The sequence below is a fragment of the Carettochelys insculpta genome, chromosome 17, assembly GCF_033958435.1.
Source record: "Carettochelys insculpta isolate YL-2023 chromosome 17, ASM3395843v1, whole genome shotgun sequence".
Lineage (NCBI taxonomy): Eukaryota > Metazoa > Chordata > Testudines > Carettochelyidae > Carettochelys > Carettochelys insculpta.
The window spans coordinates 285,946-313,241 of NC_134153.1; the positions used below are offsets into that span (position 1 = coordinate 285,946).

General features: G+C 45.4%; 1 protein-coding gene across 1 annotated transcript; it reads left to right on the forward strand.

Moving 5' to 3' along the window:
* Positions 1–26,668, forward strand: LOC142022366 (protein-glutamine gamma-glutamyltransferase 6-like). Its single transcript, XM_075012132.1, has 13 exons — positions 1–7; positions 5,620–5,793; positions 6,034–6,273; positions 10,047–10,165; positions 12,341–12,469; positions 12,642–12,822; positions 14,045–14,180; positions 16,486–16,589; positions 16,680–16,922; positions 20,845–21,162; positions 22,183–22,349; positions 24,761–24,885; positions 26,111–26,668. The coding sequence occupies exons 1-13, from the start codon at positions 1–3 to the stop codon at positions 26,262–26,264; spliced, it is 2,097 nt and encodes a 698-aa protein (XP_074868233.1). The 3' UTR covers positions 26,265–26,668.
* The last annotated feature ends 628 nt before the right edge of the window (positions 26,669–27,296 follow it).

Sequence of the window (27,296 nt, forward strand, 5' to 3'; positions counted from 1 at the left end):
ATGGCAGGTGAGTTCACTGTGTAATCTGAGTGCTCATCAGTGTCTTAATGACTTCCTTGAGAATGTCCGCTTAAGACGTCATCTCCCAGAACTGGAAGGGACCTTGGGACATCATCTAGTCCAGTCCTCTGCCCTCTTGGCAGGGCCAAGCACCAGCCCTGACATCTATTTGCCCCAATCCCTAAATGGCCTCCATAAGGACTGGACTCTCAACCCCAGGTTTAGCAGGCCAATGCTCAAACCACTGAGCTATCCCTCCCCCAGTGTATGTACCGGAAGTGTCTGCACAGATTGCTTCTTTCAGAGGGTAGTTTGCTTCATAATTTACAACAGTGCTCCACTTTTAAATAAAAAGCAGTCAAGTAGCACTTTAAACACTAGCAAAATAGTTAATTAGGTGAGCTTTCGTGGGACAGACCCACTTCTTCAGACCATAGCCAGACCAGAACAGACTCAATATTCCACTTTTAAATGTTTTTGGTTATTATGGTGAAGATACTGACTAACACGGCTACCTCTCTGTGGTTATTATTATCACTTGTGTACTCATCCCTCACCATAGAAGCACAATTGGTTCCCAACTTTCTGGCCATAGGCGAAAACTTGTAAGAAAGACACTAAATTCCCATTAAAATACGTGTAAAAGTCTCTGATTGGTTCCAAGTGCTCAGAGTGGCAGCAGGTGGTGCTGCTTTTGAAAAGTAAGCGAACCTGGGGTTCAGGGTGTGTTAAAGCCTGGGGGCAGTTTGGGGTCAGGAACAGGAGGGAGGGTTAAAACCTGCAGGAGGCTCCAGTGGAGGAGGTGAAGGCCTGTTCCTCCAAGCTGCAGCAAAGGTACTGGGGGGAGTGCAGCAGGCTGGGGGGTTCGGAACAGGATGGGGTGGGTGTTGGGAGAGGGCTGGGAGGGGTTGCTTGGGGAGCTGTGGGCTGGGGGAATTTGGGACTGGGGTGGGCGGGGCAGGGGGTGCACAGGGAGTTGCCATAGGGGGAGTGTTGGGAGCGGGCCAGGCGAGATTGGGGCTCTCCCCACCATCCCCTCCCCCCGGGCCAGGGACCTTGCAGTTGGAGCTGAGCCAGCAGCAGGGCTGCGGGTCTCCATGCACCCTGGCCAGGGACCCTGCGGCAGGCTCCGGTTCTTAAAGGATGACATCTTGCAGACAGCACTCACAAAGGGGTTTACAATGATGCGCTAAGAACTTTGTTCAGTGCTAGCTGTCCTAGAGTACATTTGTGTGTGTCGATTGTATGTAGAACCTAGGGCTTCGACTCACCACTGCCCTCCACCTTCTACAAGTGCAAAGTGATAAAAATACTACAAATCTGAATGGTAACATTTTACACCTACTTTGCATTAGTGTAACTGACTATTCAAGGCCCCTAAAAAGAGGACTTCATTTCTAATCAGAAAGATTAAATAAATCTGCCCAATCCGACTTTAAAAAAGGTTTCCTTCAGTTGAGCATTCTAGAGCCTAACTTACAAGTTTTTCCAACTATTCACACTAAATTATGCTCTAAATTCTTCATAGCTTCTTTATGTAATCCATTACTCCTTGCTATTCCCCATGAAACCTCTCCTCAATTACATCTGCACTACCAAGTTTTGTCGAAAAAAACTTATGCTGACATCCAAAAAGCCAACAAAAAAAAAAACACCAGAGATTACTCTTTCTGTCAATAGATCATATCCAACCCAGGGGCACCATAATGGACAGCAAGACGTCCTGTGGCACCTTATAGACTAACAGATATTTTGGAGCATAAGTTTTTGTGGGCAAAGACCCACTTCATCACATGCATGAGTGGGGGTGGGAGGGGTGTTTGAGAAGTATTTAAAGAGTGGGGTCCCCATAAAAGGGAGGGCCAGAGCTGACAAGGTCTCTTCAGTCAGGGTGGAAATGGCCCAGTATCAGTAGTGTACATCAAGGGAGGAGAAAAAACAAGTCAGATCAGTCAGGTGGGATGTGGCCCATTGTCAGATTCTAACATGAGTCTAGATGATGAAGATCCCATCAATGTAGCGCAGGTAGAGGAGGGACGCTAAGGGACAAGAACTGAGGAAGTGTTGTTCCAGGTCAGCCATAAAAACGTTGGCATTCTGTGGGGCCATGCGGGTGCCTGTAGAAGTGCCATTGATTCGAAGGTATAAATTGTCCTCAAATCTGAAATACTTGTGGGTGAGGACAAGGTCACAAAGATCCGCTACCATTTGTTCCTCGGTCTTACCAGGGATAATGTTCCTAACAGCTTGGAGTCCATCTTCATTCGCGATATTGGTGTGAAGGGCCTCTATATCCATGGTGGCCAGGATGGTGTTTTCAGGAAGGTCACGAATGGATTGTTGTTTCCTGAGGAAGTTAGTGATATCTTGAAGAACGCTAAGTAGAGAGTCCACATATCCAGACAATCCAGTAGTGAGGGTGCCAAAGCCTGAGATGATGGGTCGTCCGGGTTTCACAGGTTTATGGATCTTGGGTAGAAGGTAGAATAAACCTGGTTTGAGTTCAAGGGGTATGTCTGTGTAGATCAGTTCCTGTGTTTTTATAGGGGGGACCTTGAGCAGATGCTGTAGTTTCTTTGTGTATTCCTCAGTGGGCTCCTGGGATAGCGGCTTGTAGAATGTGATATTGGAGAGTTGCCTGGCAGCCTCCTTTTGGTAGTCTGTCTTATTCATGATGACAACAGCACCTCCTTTGGCGGCCTCTTGGATGACAATGTCAGAGCTGTTTCTGAGGCTGTTGATGGCATTGCGTTCTGCACAGCTGAGGTTATGGAGTAAGTGATGCCAATTTTCCACAATTTCTGCCTGTGCACGCCGGCGGAAGCATTCTATGTATAGGTCCAGTTTGTCATTTCGACCATCAGTGGGAGTCCATGAGGAATTCTTTTTCTTGTACCGTAGGTAGGAGGGTACCTGTGGGTCAGTGCGCTGTTCAGTGTTATGTTGGAAGTATTCCCTGAGTTGGAGACAGCGAAAGTAGATCACCACAGAACTTATCAAGTTTGTGGTGGTGGAGGGGCAGAAAGAGAGTCCCCGAGAAAGGGTAGATTCTTCTGCCGGACTGAGTGTGTAGTTGGAGAGATTGACAATATTGCTGGGTGAGTTAACGTACCCCTCTTGTGGCCCCACTCGGAAAGTAGGAATTTAGATAGTTTACAGTCATTTTTCTTCTGTAGAGAAGAGAAATGTGCATTGTAAATCTTCTGTCTTGTTTTAATAAAGTCTAGCCATGCGGAGGTTTGTGTGGAAGTTTGTTTTTTTATGAGGGTCTCCAGATTTGAGAGCTCTTTTTTGATGTTTTCCTGTTTGCTGTACAGGATACTGATCAGGTGGTTACTCAGTTTCTTAGACAGTGTGTGGCACAATCTCTTACTATAATCTGTGCAGTATTTGATTTCAGTGGGTTTTTCACCTTTAGCCCTTTTGGTATGATGTCCTCCTGTTTGCATTTGGAGAGGAAGATGATGTCTGTCGGTATCTGTGCTAGTTTTTTCATGAGGTTGATGGATTTCCATTCAATACAGATAAATGCAGTGCCTTGCAGGGTGACAAGTATCAGAGAGGTAGCCGTGTTAGTCTGTATCTTCGAGGACAACCAGAAGTCCTTTGGCACCTTACAGTCTAATAGATATTTTGGAGCATAAGCTTTTGTGGGAAAGACCCACTTCATCAGATGCATGAGTGGGGGGTGGGGGTTTCAGAGGGGTATTTAAAGAGTGGGGTTCATGTAAAAGGGAGGGTCAGAGCTGACAAGGTCTACTCAGTCAGGGTGGAAATGGCCCATTATCAGTAGTATACATCAAGAGAGGAGAAAAAACAAGTCAGATCAGTCAGGGGGGATGAACATGAATCAGACATCAGGAATGGCAACATACACAAACCTGCAGGAGAACATTTCAGTCTCCCTGGACACTCAATAACAGATTTAAAAGTAGCCGTCCTACAACAAAAAATTTTCAAAAAATAAAATGGAGAGCGAAATCTCTGAGCTGCAATTCATTTGCAAATTGATTCCATCAACCAAGGGTTAAACAGACTGGGAGTGGCTCTGGCCCCTTACAAAAGCAGTTTCTCTGTGCTGGAAGTTCACACCTCCACATTAGAATCTAACAATGGGCCACATCCTTCCCAATTGATCTGACTTGTTGTTTCTCCTCTCTTGATGTATACTACTGATAATAGGCCATTTACACTCTGACTGAATAAACCTTGTCAGCTCTGGCCCTCCCTTTTAATGGGACCCCACTCTTTAAATACCCCCTGAACCTCCCCTCCCTCGCTCATGCAGCTGATGAAGCGGGTCTTTGCCCACTAAAGATTATGCTCCAAAATATCTGTTAGTCTATAAGGTGCCACTGGACTTCTTGTTCTCGAAGATACAGACTAACACGGCTACCTCTCTGATACTTGTCATCATGGACAGCGTGAGCAATGCACTGTGGGTATGGATCCCACAGTGCAGTTGTGGTAAGGCCAAGCTGATCCGTGAGCATTTTAGTATTCCCTCCAAGTTCTCTCTGCCTCCTCAGCTGCTGGGAGCAGCATCATGAGTAGCTTTGTGACTTCTCTGAAATCAAGTGACAGAGAGATAGCCGTGTTAGTCTGTATTCTATCAGAACAAAAAAGCAGTCCAGTAACACTTTAAAGACTAGCAAAACAATTTATTAGGTGGTGAACTTGAAAGCTTGCCACTTAAATTATTTTGTTAGTCTTTAAAATGTTACTGGACTGCTTTCACTGAAATCAAGAATGTCAAGGCAGCACAGCAGCAATGATTTGCTCTTTGTTTTTTCCCCAAATGGAGCAGCTCACTCAGCTGTTAAATAGTTCCAGGAGCTTTGAAAGAGGAGAGGTGCATGCCTGCAGGGCAGCAGAGATGAAAACACTGAGCAGATGAAGGCAGATATTGAGGAATTACATCAACAGAATGGGCTTCTAGAAAAACAAACAGCGGTATCCACACTGGCTCTTTGACTACAATGAAGCATCCATCTCTATCTCTCTCTCTCTTTCTCTGGTGGAATTATTTTGTTGTCAAGACTGGGAATTTTCCCCAACAAAAGCCACATTGCAGTATAAATACCCATTGTTTTCTTGCCAAAAGGCAATTTTGATGGACAAAACTTGGTAGTGACACATAGCCTACATTTTAAATGTTCATAGTCCATTTTCCTGTCTCCCTTTTTACCCAAAACACAGTTATCTTTTTTTACACTTTTAGCTCATGACTAAATATACATTTAGACCTCATAAGTGTTCCTTCTGCTCCCTATTCTGAAATGCCACCTACCCACCTTTGTAAAGTACTTTACATGGAACAATGATAATGACATAGCAGTGTTTTTCTTTTAACGACTTCATTACATGACACGTGGATGCTCACTGTAGCAGGTGACATGATTGTAAGAGAACCCAACAAAACAAGTTCTTCAAGCCCTTGTCGACCTTACTGGCTTAAGTAAGGTACCTAACAGTCTTCCCTTCAATCCAACCTACCTCCAGCAGCAAAGTCCTTGCTTCTGTACTTGTCAGCCTCAGGGGGCTCCCGATGCCATTGACTAGCTTCTGCCTCTGGGAATTAAGTATACTATTTTTCATCTCTTCTCTCTTATTTTACAGATCTAACACCAACACAAATTAGCTGGCAGTATAATGTCAACACTAGAGCACACCATACTGACAGACATGCCTGTAAAGAGCTGCCCATAAGGAGAGGACAAGCCTTCGCTATCGCCTTGTGGTTCAACAGGTCAAGGGAGAGTGGGGAGGACTTAAGATTTGTCGCAGAAATAGGTAACTCCTCTAGATAATCCTCCTGACAGAGGATTCAGCTTTTCCCCTTTCACTCCCCTCAGCTCAATCTGCTTGCTCACAGGCAGACTCTTCCTCCTCACAGGTCACATTTGCATAAGCCTATGTCTCTAACCCGCTCACTGCATTTACGAGAGCCGTTATCAGCGCCCATCTCTGCCTGTGACCCACAAGCAAGTATCCATTCTTAGTAAATGCCGCTGTCCCCTTTTCTTTCGGCAGGGCCAGCCCCTTCAGAGGCCCATCACACTAAGGCTGTCTTCAGCCTCTCTGACGTGGAGCTCAGTGGCTGGACTGCAGTTCAAGAACCTAGCGGGTCCGACTACACGAACTTCTCAATATGCAGCCCAGCCAATGCAGCAATTGGTCGTTACAGACTGAGTCTCCAGATCATCTCCGGCAATAAGATCTCCTCCAGATTCCTGGGGTACTTTGTTCTGCTCTTTAACCCTTGGTGTCCAGGTAGGACCTGAGATATTTACTTCTGTGGGTATTCATTGCATTTTCTTGTTCTCATGACGTGCAGTGCGACCTCACCACTTAACCCTGCTCTTTTAAGTTTGCCATAGGAAGCAAATTCAGCTTAAAAAAAAAAGATTTAGTTTGACTATAAACTAACAGAAAAGTTTAGAGCATGAGCTTTCGTGAGTTAACTCACTTCTTCAGATGCATCTGAAGAAGTGAGTTAACTCACGAAAGCTCATGCTCTAAACTTTTCTGTTAGTCTATAAGGTGCCACAGGACCCTTCGTTGCTGCCACAGATCCAGACTAACACGGCTACCCCTCCGATATTTGACTATAAACAGTCTCCAGCCTCTGAGTGTCAAGTTCTAGTTGTGCCAACGAAACAGCCAGTTGTGAGAGGTGGCCCGATAGGATGCATCCAGGGGACTGAGATCCTTGGATTTCCTCAGCCAAGAGAGCTGTCCAAAATCGATGGGGAAAGTGCTAGTACCTGCCTAGGCATGAGTTAGAGGCACTGGGATCTCTTGCAGAAGTTAATACCTTCAGTCACTCCTAGATGTAAGTAATTCCTAAATTTTTCAGAGGGTGCTGGCAAGGTGAAGGCTGGGCTATCCACAATTCCCACATCACCCGAGTGGTGCTGACATGAAGGAGGCTATGAGCCCTGTGCTTTCCCAATTCTCCACTTTCATCACAGAGGGTTTGGGAAATCGCAACTCTGCTTCCTTAATTTTTCAGCTCTGTAGCCTCACCGTGGCGAGGAGATGCCAAGCCCTGAGCTCTGGTCTTGGCAAATAAGTGATGATGGAGCTGTATAAAGTTTTAAGTCTTGAGTTTTAAGCTCCTAATTTTAAGGGTATTACCCCTAACCACCCAAGCCAAGCCCTGAATATAAAGAGAGAGGATCAAGTGAAATGACTGCAGCTTCCTCCTCTAATTAAAGGGCAGCAGCCACCACATCAGTAATTAGGGCTCTGAGTCAAAGGTCATTCCAATGAATGAGTCAAGAGGAAAAAAAATTAATAAATAGCACAAAGCCTTGCAAGGCACCTTAATGATTAATGAATATTTAGGACGCAGATGCTATGTCTACACTGAATTTCCCTGGTTTGCCGTGGGATTGCTGGAGGGAGAAGGGATTGCTGCTTAGTCTGTGGTAAACCCGGTGGTAGACCCTTACCTGGGACTTCCGGAGCCTTCTAGAAGGACGGTGTACTGGGTGGTGGGCCAGTGCGTCTCTGCTCCCTGTCTAGGCCCAGGCTTTCATTGGTCAGATGGGCCCTGTGCTCCCTATAAAAGGCTCCCCGTCTGGTAGCAGGGGGAAGGTTTTGGGAGGTGCACCAGAGGAGCAGGAGCAGGAGCAGGACCAGGAACACAGCGAAAAGGTACCACGGGGAAGTGGTGGGCGAAGTGGCCCAGGGTGAGGCTACTACTTTGGGGCAGGGGTGAAGGCCCTGCCGGTTGCCTCTTGTTCTCATAGGGACCCTGGGCTGGAGTCCAGGGTAGAGAGTGGGTCTGGACTCCCCCCACCCTTCCCCCGAGGGCTCACTGTACTGGAGCAGGCGCGGGCCTGCAAGGGGACTGGTGTTATTCTGCCTGTCCTGGTCCTGCCTGTGATGAGGATGGCTCGCTAAGCGGAGACCCTGCCTTTGGAAGGGCCTGGGCAAAAGGGGGGCCTCCGTGAGTCTCTGAGGCAGCACAGATCCGCCAGGAGGCGCAGGGACCCACAGGGGCTGACAAGGGACTTTGTCACAAGTCATAATGAAATGAAGGGAACTTCTTATGAGTTTTTTAAGTTATGTTAAGGATACTTCTAATGAAAGGAGAGATGGCCTTTATATTTCACACATTTAAATAAATCAGTATTTGGAAGGCAACTCTCCAACAGTTATTTAAAGCAGCAAAATATTAAGACACAAAATCTTATAGACATTTAACAATATTAGACAGCAAAAACACAGGGAAATTTAATTTATGTCGTACATATTTTCAATTGGGGGCCGTTGGGAAGGGGGCAAAGGAGTTGGGAAATAATAATGATGGAAAAATGCCTAAGATTATAGTGGACATCAAATAAGATAATTGTTGCACTTTTGTTTGTTTATTTTGCAGCCAAACCTCAACCCTTCATATGCATATGCATGCACACACACGTTCCCCATCCTCTCCCCACATGCAAAGGCATCACATGACAGGACAGAAAGGTCATAATCACTCTACCTGTTGCTCTAGCACAATTATAGCTGGAATGCTGTTGCATTTAACTGTAGCCTACACACAACAACACATTGAAAAATGAGGAGGTCAGAAAAGTTACCAAAAATAATCAGGGGTCTAGAGTGATGAAAAAAGCTTAAGAAACAAGTGAACCTCAACTATTCAAAAGTCAGGAGTCGCTTCCTTCCACTTCAGTATGGATGAAACTGGCTTAATCATGAGATCTTCAAAATATTTTTTTTTAAATTATTTGCATTCTAATATTGGAGTCCTTTGGGCATATTTTTAAGCTTTTTCTTTACAACCATGAGGACTGAAAAGTAACAAAAAAAAAAAGCAGAAGGCTTAGATTGTCCTACGATTACATGTATCCAGAAGCTTTAAGAAAAGCCATCAACTATCTGCACCTACAAGTACCAGTTGGAAACACATACATGTACCAAGACGGGAGGCAGCTGATGGGGCTTTTCCCCTGCCCCAAACGTAGCAGCCTTTTCCTTGGCTGCTTCTCTCTAGCACCTTCCCCCTCTGTACCTGGCTGAGCTGCTTCTCTGTTCCAAAACCTCAGTTCTTCAGCCTCCCTTCCTGGTCCACTCCCTTTCCCCTTTCCCCCACTTCTTCCTGGGGTGGGGTGGGGGGAAATGCCTTTTACAGTGAGTCAGGAGGCCTTAACTGGCAGCAGGTATCTGACTGGCCGTTTTGCTGCAGACTGATTCTTAACAAACCCCAGCTGCCTGCCTGGATGCTGGGTCACACTCTATGAGTCCACCAGGCTCTTGTAATGGCTGGTGATCTTCCACACATAGTAAAATGTGCTCAGTAATAATGGTTGTATAGAAATTACCTTCTGGAATCTTTCTGTACCATCCTCAGTGAAAAAACAATATTCCCTCAGCACCCTCCCTGAAGCCAAGAGCATTCTGGGAAATGTAGTCCCTTCCCTGCTCCACAGTCAGCTGTCTAGGAAGGCAGCTGGCCAAGGAACTACAGCTCCCAAGGTGCCTTGGATTCTGCCACCATGCCCTGCAGGCTCACCCGGCACAGCGCAGCAGGGTGGAAAGGAGAGAAACTGGACATGGCGGGGTGCATTCACGTCTCCCCTGCATATGGGCCTGCACAATGGAGTGAAGCTTTGCATAGTTATGCTAAAAGAATCAATAGAAAATTACTCATAAATAAGTTTCACACTGCCCATAGATTGGAAATGTATGCAAAGAACATGGATCTTACCTGTGTACAGGAAATGTTAAGCACAAATGTGATATTACCATATGACTGGATAATGTAAATGGGCAAATCATATATTGTAAACAAGGAAACTTAAAACTCCAAAGTTGAGAGAAAGTTGGAACATGAGTGAGCTGCAAATTCTCTCCCTCTACCAGGTAAAGTATAATCCTTTTTGTAGGGAGTGCTGGTTAATCTCTGATGTAAAACCATTGATTAATAAATTGATTGAACTTGGTTATCTGATAATCAATAACCTAAATGGAACCCTCACACAATATCTTCAATTATAGGTGCAACAGCATATCTAACTTTTGGTTTTCAGGTGATGATGTCTACATAGCTAATGAAGATGCAAGGCAGGAATATGTTCTGGATGAAAATGGAATCATCTTTATTGGAAATGCCAACTATATTAATGCTAGAGGATGGTACTATGGGCAGGTGAGAACATAAGAACAGCCATACTGGGACAAACCAGTGGTCCAGCTAGCCCAGTATCCTCTCATCTGACAGCAGCCAATGTCAGATAGTTCAGAGGGAATGAACAGAATAGGACACTCTTCCAGAAATCAAATCCTTTTTGTCCAGTCCCAGCATCTGGCAGTCAGAGGCTTAGGGATGCCAAAATCATGAGGTTGCTTGCATCCCTGATCATCTTGCCTAATAACTATTGATGGACATACCCTCCATGAATGTATCTAATTCTTTTTTGAACCCTATTATACTTTTGTCCTTCACAACATCCCCTGTTAATGAGTTCCAAATGCTGCCTCTATGTGTTGTGGGAAGAAATAATTCCTTTCCTTTGTTTTAAACCTGCCACCTATTAATTTCATCAGGTGACCGCTAGTTCTTGTTATTTTAGGGGATAAACTGTACTTTCTTACTCGTGGTCTCCACACCATTCATGACGTTCTAGATCTCTATCATAGTCTTCCCCCTTATCTCTTTTCTAAATTGAAGAGACCCAGACTTTTTAATCTCTTGTGTTATAGGTAGTGTTCCATGCCCTTAATATTTTTGTTGTTGTTTTTCTCTGTATCTTTTCCAATTCTATTTGCTTTGAGATGGGGCAACAAGAACTGCATGCAGCATTAAAAGTGCAAATGTAACATGGATTTATTTGGCATGCTTATATTTATTGATTTAATATTTATCCATTTCCAAAAGGTTCATAACATTCTGTTAGCTTTTTTGACCACTGTTGTACACTGAGTGGATGCTTTCAGAGAACTCCAAAAGCTCTTTGTTGGGTGGTAACAGCTAATTTAGACTCCATCATTTTGTATTATATTTGGATTATGTTTTCTAATATGCATTGCGTTGCAATTATCAGCACTGAATTTTATCTGCCACTTTGTTGCCCAGTCAGCTAGTTCTGAGGGATCCCTTCGAAAGATCTTCACATTCTTCTTTGGATTTAATTGAATAATCTTGTATCATCTGCAAGATCTCTTCTGGGGCATTGGAATCACATTAGCTAGTCCTTCGGTACCCAAGCAGATTTCAGTGATGCTACTACAGTTAGTAGTTCTGCAATTTTATAAAGTATAGGAGATTCACTTGAGAACCCAGGTTCTTATCCCACCTTTAATTTCATGTTCTCTTATGCACATTTGACTCTTTGGTGTCCATACCTGTCTGCGTAGGACAGGATGAGGTAACTCAGGATAGCAGAAGTTTAGAAGTTCAGAGTTTGCTTTATCTCCAAGGATATTTTATGCTTTGGACCATAGTTTTATGGTCAATCCTTTACTTCAGGTTTTCTTTTAGGAGGGCAAAGGAGCCCCAGTCTAGTATCAATGAGTCTGCTCAGCGTCATGGCCAGGGAGACGTAATGCCTGAAAGAAAGGCACATAGATAAGCACCTCATCATCAAAATGAGGGTGAGGGGTTCTTATAGCCATATTTTCTTAGCCACTCATTCTTCACTCACTCACTTGAGCAGGGTAAAAAAGGAATGGGGTGCAGGTTATTTGATGCAAATGAAGCTAGTGTGCTGGGGAATTAGCCTTTCACTCATTGCAAAGGATTACACCCTGAGTTTCTAACCAGGAGTAGCCTTGGGTCACACTTGCTCAGGAGGAGAATAACGTTGCCCTCCCTGAAGTGCACCACACAAAAGCTTGTTCTTCCTAACATTTTGTTCCCTTGGGCTTTGTCAGTTTGCTTGCCTCAGTTTGTAAGGTCTGTGAGGCAAGGACATTCCCTGTGTTACATGTTTCAGGTAGTGCCAAACACTGTGGGGTTCTTATCCACATCTAGAGCCCTTAGGAGCTACCGTAACACAAATATGATCAGTACAAGCCCTGTTTTATTTGCCTTTGGAGCAATATGGTTATACCATACCAGCTCATCCTTGATGTAACTCCGATAGATAGAGGATAACTTTGGCCGATTTTGATTATATCAGACTGCTGCAGTCAGGTGTCCATACGTAGCCCTCTCAGTTATCTCCCCTTACACAACCAGCACGGCAGATGCGATTGTGTACGTACAGTCCCAGTACATCTTTTTGTTGGCATTTCTCAGAAAGAGGAAGCTTCTGGGGAATGTATCTTTGAATTCTGTTTGACAATTTAACTCCTTACACGGCTTTGTCTTTTTTGGTTGCAGTTTCAAGATGGCATTCTAGACATCTGCCTTACTATGCTGGATATGAGCCTATACTATCATAAAGACCCCGTCACCGATGTGTCCCACAGAGGAGATCCTAAATATGTGGGTCGGGTGATCAGTTCCATGGTGCGTAATGGGTTATTTGCTGTTGGTTTCAAACACATCAAGCAGCAAAAAGCATTGGCTGCATAGTGGAACTTAGCAAAGTCCAACAGGATCTTCTAGGTATGAACAATGTGTTTGAAGAACTTGAGGCAGGGCTCTTCCTTTGGTTAATTCTGTGTTTCTCATGTTTTAGATCAACGGGAATGATAATGATAATGGAGTGTTGGAGGGACGCTGGGATGACAATTTTGCTGAGCACCAAAACCCATCCAGATGGAATGGGAGTGTGGTGATCCTCAGGACGTGGTGTCAAGCAAATTATAGGCCTGTCCAGTATGGCCAGTGCTGGGTTTTTGCAGGAGTGATGTGCACAGGTACACCTTAGAACAGAGAGCTCTGGTGAAATGTGGGTGCCTGTAGCTCCATCACTTCATGAGGACATGTTTACATTAGAGTGGGAAGGGGTAAATTCCAACTTAATTAAATATAACTATGCTAGCTCTGATAAAGTTAGTGTATTAAAAGTAGAAATTGAGCCCCAGCAGTGCAAGCATCAGGAAGGGACTAGCCAACCTAAATATAATACAAATAAGACCCAAACTACCTACTTAGGGCACATAGCCCCTGGCACCACCTCATCTGGACTTCTGTTGGCATACTGGCTTGATTGGAACATGGGTATGCCTTTTTGAGCTCCAGTTTGTGCCTTCTACCTCCAGTGTAGAAATACCCTATGAAACACCAAGGGTGCGTTTACACTAGCCAGCTACTTCGAAGTAGCCGGCACAATGTCGAAATAGCACGCGTCGCGCCTACACGTGCCGTGTGCTATTTCGACATTGAAATCGACGTTAGGCGGTGAGACGTCAAAATCGCTATTCCCATCCGAAGATAGGAATAGCGCCCTACTTCAACGTTCAACGTCGAAATAGGGCATTTGTAGACAATCTGCGTCCCGCTACTTCAAAATAGCAGGGTCCTCCATGGCGGCCATCAGCTGAGGGGTTGAGAGATGCTCTGTCCAGCCCCTGCAGGGCTCCGTGGTCACTGCGTGCAGCAGCCCATAGCCCAGGGCTTCTGGCTGCTGCTGCTGCTGCTGCTGCAGCTGCGGGTCCGTGCTACATGCACAGGGTCTGCAACCGGTTGTCGGCTCTGTGGATCTTGTGCTGTGCAGGGCAAGTGTGTCTCCGAGGGGCCCTTTAAGGGAGCGACTAGGGGCTTTGCTGGCCCCTTATTTCGACGGGGAGCACTTGTGTGTGTGGACGCTCCACATTTCCTTCTGGGGCAGCTCCTTTTGATGTTCCCCATCACTACTTCGACGTTGAACATCTGACACCAGCCCTGGAGGACATGTAGACGATATGCATCGAAGTAGCTTATTTTGATGTCCTTACTTCAAAATTGGCTACTTCAACATAGTGTGCTAGTGTAGACGTAGCGCAAATGACTCATTCTACACTAGTCAATAGTGCTTCAAAAGCTGTAAAAATTCTGATGAGTCACAGCTAGTGAAACTGATCAGTCTGGAGCAGCTGAGAAACAGGGTGTTTAGCGTTTATGACAATTGCAACATTTCTGTATATTTTTGTGTTTCAGTCTTGAGATGTTTGGGAATTCCAACTCGTTTGATTACAAACTTCAATTCTGCCCACGATTCAGATGGAAACTTGAGTATAGATAAATACTATGACTCTGCTGGAAAGAGCCTTAACATCAGCAGAGACTCCTCATGGTAAATATAAAAGCTTCTGCATCTCACCAAAACCTAGTGATAGGGCATCAATTACCAAAACAAGCAACACCATTCTGGCCTTTGCTCCCAAAAACAAAGCATAACAGCAGCAGATCTGAAGGAAATGTGCATTCTCTCATGCTCATATCCAATTTGCTGCTGTAATGGTCTCTTGTCATCAGATATTCAATCTCCTTCACTAGATTTTTGGGTCTAGGAACATAAGAATGACCATAATGAGTCAGACCAAAGGTCCACCTAGCCTATTATCCTGCCTTCCAACAGCGGCCAATAACGAGTCTCACAGAGGAAATAAACAGAACAGGTAGTCAAGTGATCCATCCCCTGTCACCATTACCAGCTGCTGACAAACAGAGGCTAGGGACAGCATTCCTCCACGTCCTGGCTAATAAATATTGATGGACCTAATCTCCATGAATTTACCTACTTCTTTTTTAAACACTGTTAAAGTCTGTTCTTCACAACATCCTCTAGCAAAGAGTTCCACAGGCTGACTATGCAACGTGAGAAAAAATAGTCATTTGTTTTAAACCTTCTACCTAGTAATTTAATTTGGTGGCCCTTAATTCCTGTGTTATGGGAACAAATAAGTAACTTTTCTTTATTCACTTTCTCCATACCTGTCATTTTCTAGACCTACACCCTTCTAGCTTCCATCCTGCACACGTGACTAGATCCATTGTTTACAGTCAAGCCCTTAGGTACAATCGCATTTGCTCTAATCCAACTGACAGAGACCAAAAACTACAAGATCTTTACCAAATATTCATAAACCTGAACTACCCACCAGGAGAAATAAAAAAACAAATCGACAGGGCCAGACGAATACCCAGAGGCCAGCTACTCCAAGATAGGCCCCAAAAAAGCCAAGAACAGAACACCACTGGTCATTACCTACAGCCCCCAACTCAAACCACTGCAATGCACTATTAAAGACCTACAACCGATGCCACACTCCAGAAGGCCCTAGGTGACAGGCCTGTTCTCTCCCCTCAGACAACCTCCCAACCTATGAGGATTCTCACCCACAACTACAGCCTATACCTCAGGAACACCAGTCCTGGAACTTTTCCTTGCAACAAAGCCCACTGCCAGCTTTGTCCACATATCTATTCTGGTGACACCACCAGTGGACCTAACCAGGTTACTCACAGAATCACAGGCACATTCTCATGTTCCTCAACTAACATCATATATGCCATCATGTGCCAACAGTGCCCAGATGCTTTGTATATTGGACAGACTTCAAACTTGCTTAGACAAGGAGTTAATGGGCACAAAACAGACATAAAAACACTCCCGATCCACAAACCGGTCAGCCAGCATTTTAATGGAGTGGGCCATTCTGTTAATGACTTAGAAGTTTGCTTCTTACTGAAGAGGAATTTTCACAACACTCTTGAAAGAGAGGCTGCTGAACTCTCTTTTATATTCAAATTCGACACATTAACATGTAGTTTGAACCGGGATGGGAATTTTCCGGGTCATTATAGGGGCTCCTTTGCATACTTGGCTTAATCTAATTCTTGACTCCCCCACCCCGTCTTCTGCACCTCTACTCTCTGATTTGCTCACCTGGATCATTTTTTTTCTGATTTGTCCACCTTGATTACTATTTTTGGCTCTCTATGCCTTAAATATTGAGTCTGTTCTGGTATGGCTATGGTCTGAAGAAGTGGGTCTGTCCCAGGAAAGCTCACCGAATCAATTATTTTGTTAGTCTTTAAAGTGCTACTTGACTGCTTTTTTGTTTTGATAGCATATAGACTAGCACGGCTTTCTCTCTGTTAATTATATTATGGTCACTATTTCCAAGCTCCTAGGCCAGGTTTCACCTTCTAGTTCTACAGGTGTCTCCTTCTTCCCACAGATTTCCATTACAGTCCCTTCTGGGCCAAGGTATGCTGAGTTTTCTTAATTGAGAGGTACCTTTCAGCTTATGCTGCCAGCTAGAGACTCCCTAAGTGAGCCACAGATACCTTCTTACCTACTCCTAGTAGTCACAGGGCTCCTCCAGGTATCTAAATCACTCTGGATGTTTTTATAAAGGCTGAGCCCCAAGTACTGGCACTTTTTCTTAGAGAAGCCATCATTCTCTGTTAGAGTCCCAAGAGACTCCTTGTTACATCTCAGCAACAGCTTAAACACATCACACACCATTCTTGTGCCCAGAGGAGCAATATGTAGGTCCTCCAAAGGATCTCTCCATATCCCCATCATTAAACTGATGGGCTGGGTTTCTGCCCTTCTTTTGAACTGCATCTCTGTTCATTCCTACCTTCAGGGATTATCATGTCTGGAATGAAGTTTGGCTCACTCGAAGAGACTTGGGCACACCATACAATGGATGGCAGGTTCTAGATTCAACTCCACAAGAGCAAAGCAACGGTAACCGATAAAGTTCCTCTTATAAGATCACATCCCTCTGCTGAGGCTCCAAGTACCTAAGAAGCTTGCTGGTTCTTTTTCATGCCCTAGGAATATTCCAGTGTGGTCCTGCTTCAGTCAAAGCCATCAAAGAAGGTGATGTGGACTTGGACTATGATTCCCTATTTGTGTTTACGGAGGTGAATGCAGACTGCACCAAATGGATTGTATACCAAGATGGAACTAGGAGAAAAGTGTATTGTGACACTGAGACAATTGGCAAGGCCATCAGCACTAAAGCTCTGGGTAGTAATGCCCGTGTGGATGTCACTTACAATTATAAGTATCCGGAAGGTAAGAGAAAACTATCACAATTAATTTTCTCTTGGGGCTCTCAGCATTGGAGTGTTAGAACTGGTGCCATGCTTTGGTTTTATCAGTTCTTCGCTTTGTTTGGAACCGTATTTCTGGCATTACTGTTTTTGGTCTTGCTTGATAAAACAATGGGTACCACATTCTTGGTACGTGTGTTGAATAGGATCTTTAGTGGGAAATGCACTGACCCATATCCTGCACTACAGAGTTTCATAGCGTTAACACATACATTTTCCCACCTAAAGCAAAACAGCATTTGAAATCATCTGAAAATCAAAGTCCAATGATCGTAGCAGACCCATGTGCACTAGGTACATCTTTAAATTCTGAGCGTTCCACTGGAGCATTGCTCGGCTCTGCTCGTTACTCTGCTTTACAACTGGGCCAATTCCATTGTCTCATTTCCAGTGAGCAAAGTTTAAGAGTAAGCAATTCAGATGGGTAAATGCTAATCTCAGTTCCTCAATCACTTTGCCCCACATAATTTCACCACTAGCCTCTTTTCTCCCTTTCCTCAGCAGAAAGATATCACCAGCAAGATCCCACCATGCTCTGCTTACCGAAGAGATGAATTATCCCTCCTTGCCTATCTACCACTAGTCACTGACTCATTTCCCCACCCACTCCTGTGCACATTCACTCTTGATTATCCTGTCACCACCTTGTGGTTCCAGCCTGATAGAGGGATGGGGAGGTTCATAGTGCAGTGGTGTCCAAAACAAATTCCCCCGAATGCCACAGCACCCCCGCCTCAGCCATGTGCTGTCCGTCCCCCCCCCGAGCAAGGCACAACCCTCCAGCAGCCAGGTGCGCACGTGCACGCGCGCGCACACACACACACACACACACACACACACACAAAAGAGCTTTCTCTCTGCAGCTGGAGGAGCCACTGTGCCTGGAGCCACCCCGGGGCTGGAGGTACCACGCCGCTATGGCTGGAGCCACCCGGAGGCTGAAGGAGCCGTGCCGCTGTGGCTGGAGCTGCCCCATTACTGGAGCTACCCTGTTGCCGGGGCTGGAGCAGCCATGCCATTGGGGCGAGAGCTGGCCCAGGGCTGGAGGAGCTGCCACAGCTGGAGCCATCCCATCACCAGGGCTGAAGCATCCTCACCGCTGCAGCTGGAGCTGAGCCGGGCCCTGTGACTGAAGCTGCATGACCCACGCTGGGCCCCACAGCTGGCGATGTGCTGGGTGCCGCTGGGTGCTTGTCCCACCAATTGGTGGGGCCCATGCACAGAGTGGGCAGCATTCCATTCGCCACATCTTGCTGTCCAGCTCGCCGCATATGGTGAATGGGAAGCGTAATGGACACCACTGTCATAGTGGGTGTCAAGACGTATTTAAACATTTTTAACATCCCCGGCCCCCACAAAATGATGTTTTCTAACCTGTGGCCTAGCTAGTCTGTGTAATCACATGTTCCTATCCCACTTCCCATCTTATTCCCTCCAAATGTTTGCTGTGCCCTCTTATTTCATCTTCTTTTAAATACAACTATTAAGTGTTTTAGGAGAGGGATTGTCTTAGCAATGTGTTTGTACTGCATAAGTGGGGTCTGATCCTGACTGAGGCCTCTGGACTTGTGCTACAATACACATAAACAATAACAGCACACACAGGTCACCAGCACAGATTTTCCCCAGTGGAGAGATGGCATCAAAGCTACTCCAGACAAGAGCCCCAGGATTTTCTGCGCTCCATGCTGCTGCAAACCTCCTTGACTTCTGGAAACAGAAAGCAGTCTTGCTTCCCCCAGCAAACAGTCGAGTATTTTCACTGACAGAGCTACTGAGATTTTCAAGGATTACAGAATCATAGCACACTAGAGATGGAAGGGACCTTGAGAGGTCATCGCGTCCAGTCCCCTGCCCTCATGGCACAATCAACAACCAGCTAAACAATTACAGATAGATGTTTGTCTAACCTGCTCTTAAATCTGTCCAGTGATGGGGATTCCACAACCTCCCTAGGCAATTTATTCCAGTGTTTGACCACCCTGACAGTTAGGAAGTGTTGCCTAATGTCCAACCTAAACCTCCCTCGCTGCAGTTTAAGCCCATTGATTCTTATCCTATCCTCAGAGGCTGAGGAGAACAATTTTACTCCCTCCTCCTTGTAACACTCTTTTGGGTACTTGTAAACCTCTATCACATCCCCTCTCAGTCTTCTCTTTTCTAAATTAAACAAACCGACATCGTGCAGTCCTCCCTCGTCTCTCATGTTCTCTAGATCTTTAATCATTCTTCTTGTTCTCCTCTGGACCTTCTCCAGTTTCTCCACATATTCCTTGAAATGTAGTGCCCAGAACTGGACAGGATACTCCAAATGAGGCCTAATCAGCACAGAGTAGAGTGGAAGAATGATTTCTCATGTCTCGCCCACAACACTCCTGTTAACACTGTATTAAGCTAAATGGAAACAAGTTTAAAATCTGAGCATATAACTAATCCCCCACATAGCTTGTATAATAATGTTAATTGTCTGCATGATGTCTCTGGAATATGACAATAAGCTTATTTGTGAGGGAATAGAGTTAATTTTGTTCATGGCCTGAAATGCTCATAGGACAAGCCCTCAGTCTGGTAGGATATGCAGTGCTGAGCTAAATGGCTACCTTCCTGACCTTTGGTTTTAAATGATGCTGATGCTGATGCTATGACATCTGTGATTTTCAGACACATTTTCTGACGTGGCCATTGCACCGGGCACTTCAGGCTCTGGATACCCAATGTGACATATTTGGCATCTGACTTTCATAAGTACTGAGCACCAAAAGCATAAACTCGAGTCAATGGGACCCACAGATACTCAGATTAAAGCATCCTGAATTAGGCACGTAAAATCAGTGCCCACTTTTTGGAAGTTTTGCGCCACATATTTTTAATCTACCACAAATAGTGCAGACATTGGTTCTCAGCAAGGAATACAGAGTTACAGAAAAAAGTCCTATTGCTGTAGTGAAAGACGGGATAAAAGGAACTCTATGGACCTGCAGCTAACAGCAAGACACCATAATTCACTTTAGTGACATAATTTCACTGTATCACAAATCCCAGATCCAAGGAACTACACTATGGGTATGTCAACACTAGCCGGCTACTTCGAAGTAGCCAGCACAACGTCGAAATAGCACGCGTTGTGTCTCCACGTGCCGTGTGCTATTTCGACGTTGAAATCAACATTAGGTGGCTAGACATCGAAATCGCTATTCCTATCCGAAGATGGGACTAGCGCCCTACTTTGACGTTGAATGTCGAAGTAGGGCGTGTGTAGATGATCCGCGTCCTGCTACTTCAAAATAGCGGGGTCCTCCATGGCAGCCATCAGCTGAAGGGTTGACAGATGCTCTGTCCAGCCCCTGTGGGGCTCTATGGTCACCGCATGCAGAAGCCCTTAGCCCAGGGCTTCTGGCTGCTGCTGCTGCAGCTGGGGTTCCATGCTGCATGCACAGGGTCTGCGACCGGTTGTCAGCTCTGTGGATCTCATGCTGTGCAGGCCAAGTGTGTCTGGGAGGGGCCCTTTAAGGGAGCGGCTAGGGGCTTTGCTGGCCCCTTATTTCGAAGGGGAGCACTTGTGTGTGTGGACGCTCTGCATTTCCTTTTGGGGCGGCTCCTTTCGACGATCTCCGTCGCTACTTCGACGTTGAATGTCGACAGCACCAGCCCTGGAGGACATGTAGACGGTACGCGTTGAAGTCGCCTGTCTCGATGCTGACGTCGAAATAGGCGACTTCGATGTAGAGTGCTAGGGTAGATGTAGCCTAGAAGAGGCATCTATTAATATCTCATGTTGCTGGGTAGTGTACAGCTGGTATACAGTACCCTGTTTATAACCTTAGCCTGGGGATTGCGTAATAGAGTCACAGCTTGAAACTCACCGACATTTCCCTTTTAACCAGGCTCTCCTGAGGAAAGAGCAGTGTATAAGAAGGCCTTTGCCAAGGCACGTGGAGCAAATGTCACAGAAAGACTCTCTGAAGTTCGTAATGATGCGTCTTCAGAAACAGTTAGAAGACCTGAGATTTCTGGGGTATTCAAGTTGGTTGAAATCCCTGTGTTTGGCAACGATGTCAACCTCATCTTAATTCTCACCAATCTGTCTGATGAATATAAGCCTGTAAAGGTGAACCTAAGTGCATCAACTATCCTGTACACAAGGAGAGCAGTGGCAGAGATTCTTCAAGAAGCCACCTCTGTTGATCTTGGTTCTAAAGAAGGTAACTTTTCATCTGATTGAACAGCAACAAAACCATGTTCTTAAACTAACAAATAACTATTCACAGTTAGATAGATAGGAGGAAGAGTCACCAAATGCATATATATGTCAGTAGTGCTGGCCTCGCAAAATTGCTCAGGAACAAAATTTTCTTGCTCACCCTTTATTAGGGTGACAATTATAGTTAAAAAAAAAAGATATCCAGAAAGGAATTACTCACCGTATACAAAGTATTGCAAGACTAGGTGACGTTCTCTCTCCTTTTCAGTCAACAGGGATTACTTTAGAGAATTTAATGGAGGAGGGTATACTTGCAATAAAAGCAAAGCTCCATGTCTTCTTAACAAGGTTAAGACTTATAAAACAAGTTTAATTATATAAATGATATAGATGGTGCTTGATCCTACCATGAGGGCAGGGGACTGGACTTAATGACCTCTTGAGGTCCCTTCCGGTTCTAGTGCTCTCTGTGTCTATGAAGCTGAAAATATACAGAACTTCTCAGTCCCAGAGGGCTGCAGAGGGAGAAGCTATTCCTTTTCCATACATTTCAGAAAGACTTTAAAAGAATGAGATAATGAGGAAGAGGATTGGGTTACTCTACAAGGGTCTTTGTGATAACTGAACCAATCTTTCACTTAGTTAGCAGGGATAAAATCAAGAAAAGGATATACAGAGGCATAGACCTAGCGAGACCTGTCTTACCTAGCAAGTTGTCAGAAAAATAACAGATATATAATGAAAGTTAGAGGATCGAATTCACTTTCTGTTACACCAATATGCCTTCTGTTGAAGGCAATGAGGTTAAATTGAAGCAAAGCAGAATTCGTGTCAGACAGTAGAACTGTCTGCAACAGCCTCCAAGGAGCGATGCAGAGCAGGGAGTTGCTGGTAAGAGATTCACATGGAACCAAACTTTCTCTGCCTGTGCCATCCCATAAACACATATTACCATGAAGACTAGAGACAGTCACCTGGGGCATCTGTGAAATCTGACACTTCCCCAACATTTGCATTTTAGAGAAACGGATTCCAGTAACGATTTCTTATGCCAAATACAAGAAGTCCCTTACTGATGATAAGAAGATCTTAGTGACCGCCTTGTGTGAAGGAGTCATGCGCACGCAGGACATGAAGCTGCTGGTGGAGAAGACCATCACTTTAGAGCCTCCAAAGCTCTTCGTCAAGGTAGAGAGCTGTTTCCCTTCCGCCCCGAATGAGAAGCAAATGGAAGTGGTCTCCTCAGAGTGCTCAGGCCAGAGCTCAGCCCAAAGGCTGGGAATTCTGGGATCAAGTGGGAAAATCCAGACCAAGTTTCCCAAAAGTGGCCACTGAGTTCTTGCTGCCCAACTTGAAAACCTTGAAGGTGTCAAGCTGTGAATGCAAAAATCAGAGACTGCTCTTGAAACGTCTCTTGAGCCGTGTCTACACGTGCATGCTACTTCAAAGTAGCGGCACTAACTTCGAAATAGCACCCGTCACGGCTACACGTGTTGGGCGCTATTTCGATGTTAACATCGACGTTAGGCGGCGAGATGTCGAAGCCGCTAACCCCATGAGGAGATGGGAATAGCGCCCTACGTAGACGATCCGCGTCCTGCAACATCGAAATAGCGGGGTCTGCCATGGTGGCCATCAGCTGAGGGGTTGAGAGACGCTCTCTCTCCAGCCCCTGCGGGGCTCTATGGTCACCGTGTGCAGCAGCCCTTAGCCCAGGGCTTCTGGCTGCTGCTGCTGCAGCTGGGGATCCATGCTGCATGCACAGGGTCTGCAACCAGTTGTCAGCTCTATGGATCTTGTGTTGTTTAGTGCAACTATGTCTGGGAGGGGCCCTTTAAGGGAGCGGCTTGCTGTTGAGTCCGCCCTGTAACCCTGTCTGCAGCTGTGCCTGGCACCCTTATTTCGATGTATGCTACTTTGGCGTGTAGATGTTCCCTCGCAGCGCCTATTTCGATGTGGTGCTGCGCAACGTCGATGTTGAACGTCTACGTTGCCAGCCCTGGAGGACGTGTAGACGTTATTCATCGAAATAGCCTATTTCGATGTCGCTACATCGAAATAAGCTACTTCGATGTAGGCTTCACATGTAGACGTAGCCTTGGTTTGTTTATTGTGCATTTTCTCTGTTATGGTACAAACTGGCCTATGCACTATTCCCATGAAGTCACTTTCCAAGTCAAGTGCCACCAGATCATTTGTGTGAATTCGTTATAATTTTCCCATTTGTACTGTAAAGTGTTCTGACTATTCGCAAATGGCATTGCCCTGTCCTGAACTACAGGCTTGTGGCCTGAATTCATGCTAACGTTAAGGTGATTTATACTGTTTTACATCTTTAATCACTACCAAGAGCATGTTAAGTGCTCACTGTAGTACAGGTCAGAAAAAACAGACAGTAAACTAAAGAACAAACCAATTTAATATGACATGCTTGAATAAACCTGAGTCTCAAATATTTTAGATGTATATATTTCCCTGCCTCAGCTAAACTACATAGCTCAGACTAGCCCAACTTCAGCACCAAGGAAAGGCAGAGGAAGGGGCGAAGCATATCAACCAGGAGCTAAATTCCATTATTCTACCTATAGCCCATCCAGCCCTTAAGAGAGAAGTACGCTCCATCCACAACTGCTTTATGTCTGCCACCCCTTCTCATTCAAGCGTCAGAGGGGAGCTGTGTTTGTATCTGCGAAAATGAGGAGTCTTGTGGCACTTTACAGTCTAACAGATTTATCTAGGGATACACTTTCATGGGCAAAACCCCACTTGGTCAGATGCATCAGATGACATGGGCTTTTCCTCACTGAAGCTCATGCAGAAATAAATCTGGTAGTCTTTAAGGTACTACAGGATTCCTTGTTTTTGTGGACACCTCCTAGGAAGGTTAATACAGTAAAACCCCTATGTATGCAGTTTCGATTTGCATGTTACTTGGATTAATGCAAATCAAAATAACGAGTGGTGGGGAGCCAGAAGCCAGGCTGCGGCCTCGTTCGCAATTCCCTGCCAGTCCTGGGAGCCGGGAAACTGACCACCACTGCAGCCTTGGTCAGTTCCTGGTTCCCACCTGGTTTGCAGCTCCCCACCAGTCCCAGGAGCCAGGAAACTGACCAGTGCAGCAGCACTGGTCAGTTTCCTGGCTCCCCCAACTTGCGCAAAATTTGGCTTTCCACATGGTTGCCCGGGAAGGCAACCTAGGTGTAAGTTGGGGGTTCACTGTATCTTTGGCTGTTCACAGCTACGTCTACACGTGCCCCAAACTTTGAAATGGCCACGCAAATGGCCATTTCGAAGTTTACTAATGAAGAGCTGAAATGCATATTCAGCGCTTCATTAGCATGCGGGCGGCCGCGGCACTTCGAAACTGACGCGCCTCGCCGCCGCGCGGCTCATCCAGACAGGACTCCTTTTCAAAAGGACCCCGCCTACTGCGAAGTCCCCTTATTCCCATGAGCAGATGGCCATTTGCGTGGCCATTTCAAAGTTTGGGGCACGTGTAGCCACGGCTCACGTGTAAATGTCCTGCAAGCGGGCACAAAAGGGCATAAGAATTGTGAATTACCAGGAATGTTTCTCCTCCTGCCTCTTCCCCCATTTAGATTCCTGCACAGGTTGTGGTGAACAAGCCTGTTACTGTAGAGATCTCTTATGCCAATCCTCTCCCTGAGCCTGTGAAGGACTGTGTGGTGCTTGTAAAACTGATGAATCGAGAGGTCAAGATAGGGTAAGTAAAGGGGCATAATCTATTCATGGCTTTTGATAAGACTAACAATGAGTCCTGAACTTGGTTTCTTGTGAGCAAGACTTGGAACACTTACATTCATTCCATCTTCAATAGGCATTTTAACCTAAGCATTAAACTGCAAGTCTTAGGAAATACTCATTAATTTCCAGATCTGCTGGGTCTCTTCTCAGCGTGCCATCAGGTCTTGAACATTTGATTTTCAGGCAATGAGAAATCTTTAGTGGAAGACGTAAAAAAGCAGTAAAACTTTGGGAGATTTCCCATGTTCAGGCGAAATTTATTATTCCTGACTTTTTGTTTTAAAACATTGACAGTAGTAGTATGGTGGGTGAGGCTTCAGTGAGGCACCTGGAATAGAGCTTTATATTTCTACTTTTGAATATATGGGAGCTGCTGATACTACAATGAAGAGTCCAAGACACAGTAGAGAAAATCAAGCAGAATAGCACTGGTCTCTTAAAATAAATACATCTCAGGGAATGGAAAGCTGGGGCAAAATATGCCGTTTTTAAATCATGTGAGCAGAGTGCCCCATTAAGTATCATTTTGCTGGGCTTTTTTTTTTTAACTCAAGTGAAGAAGCCATGAAGGTGAACATTTCATGGTGGGTGTAGCAGCATGTTTTAACATGGCCGTCTGGCTTATGCTATCTGTGGGAACCAGAACAGTCCCTTCACTTAACTATAGGGCTCTGGAAAATGAAATAGCTCAGGTCATCCCTGGAAAACCATTACCTCTTAATTACCAGTCCAGTTCAGAGGAAAGAGAAAACCAACCCCACCCAATCAGTTACTAGCCAATGATGATGTTGCCAGAAGGGGTATCAGTAATAACAGGTACAAGGCAAATGAATGATCTTTAAAATGTGAGTTTGTGTCTATTCTGAGGACCCAAAAGAGCAATCTCAAACCTGAACAGTTGACAACGCTGTGCCACATCCCAATCGAGTTGCGCAGTAGCACTCCATTTGTAAATCAAGGTGGTAAAGCATTTATTGTTTCCTGACCACAGAAGAGTCTTGCACCCACTTAAGACCCCAGAAACAGGGCTGCCCTTCAGCATTCCAAACTCTCTTTGATGTGACATTTTGTAGGTGGCTTTGCTGTTCCCTTCCACTTGAGATTCTTCCTTGGGCCCCTCTGGGATACAGAATAGGAAAGTTTCCTACTTAAGCTTGAACTCACTGATGTTTTCTTTGTTTTAGTGTGGCGGCACTGGCCCCCAGGGAACGATCACAGATTTACTTTGAATTTACTCCCCACAGAAGTGGTGTGGTGCAGCTGCACGTGGACTTCTCTTGTGACAAGTTTTCCTACGTTAAAGGGTTTGAGATGATTAATGTAGCCCTGGATCAGTGATTCTGTTTCAATAGTTGTGATGTCTCAGCTCCTGGGGTCAAGCCTGCTTTTCTGCACTAACATTAAAAGCATTTTCCCCTGCACAGTGATAACAGTGACTATAAGTTAGTACATTTTCATTCTGAAGGTCCTTGTGAAATGCAAGGCAGGAAAATTCTCCTAAAAATAAGAGAACAATAGCTCATTTCTCTGCTCCTACAATAACGGTGACTTCTCTTGCTTGCACAGTATTTCCTTATCTAATCTCAAGTATCTCTATTTGTGTTTCTTTTTTTTCCTCTCTACTTTTGATTCTTATTCTAGAACAAATGCAACAACATATAGTATAGACTAGAGGACTGCAACCTGTGGCTCCAGAGCCACATGCGAATCTTGAAGGACTTCTTTGGGGCTCCTGACACTATACACTCATCCCTCCTTTAACAAGTATTTTACTTATGAGTACTCACTAAAATGAGGGGCACACATACTAACCTTTGCTCACTAAATGAGTGGAGTGAAGCCAGCTGTGGGGTCCCTGGCCAGGGCACAGGGAAAACAGTAGCCCCTGTGGATGGCTCTGCTCCACCTGCAGGGTCCCTGACAGGGGGCAGGAGACCCACAGCCATGTGGCTGGAGCCTTCTCCCTCCCTTCCGTCAGACATGCAGCTATCTGACACCCCTGCAGCTGGGGAGAGAAAGGGAGAAGGCTCTTAGTCTGGTTCCTTCCCCTGCACTGGTGGGAACGTGAAACTGACCAGCCATGAGCTGATCAGTTTCCCAGCCCCACAAGCCATAGGAAGACTGGAACCAGCCTGCCCCTGGTTCCCAGCTCCTGCCATGCTGGGAGCCAGGAAACTGACCAGCCCTGGTAGTTTGTGGCTTCTCTCCCTTTGCAGGAAAATTCAAGTTATGCAGGGGTTGTTCCAGCAACCCCTGCATAACTCCAGGGTTTACTGTATTAGTTCCACCCCCACCCCCAACCCCGCCCATAGACCTTATCCTTGGCCAGGTTTTAACCCTGCACCAAGGTTTTAACCCCCAAACCAGCCC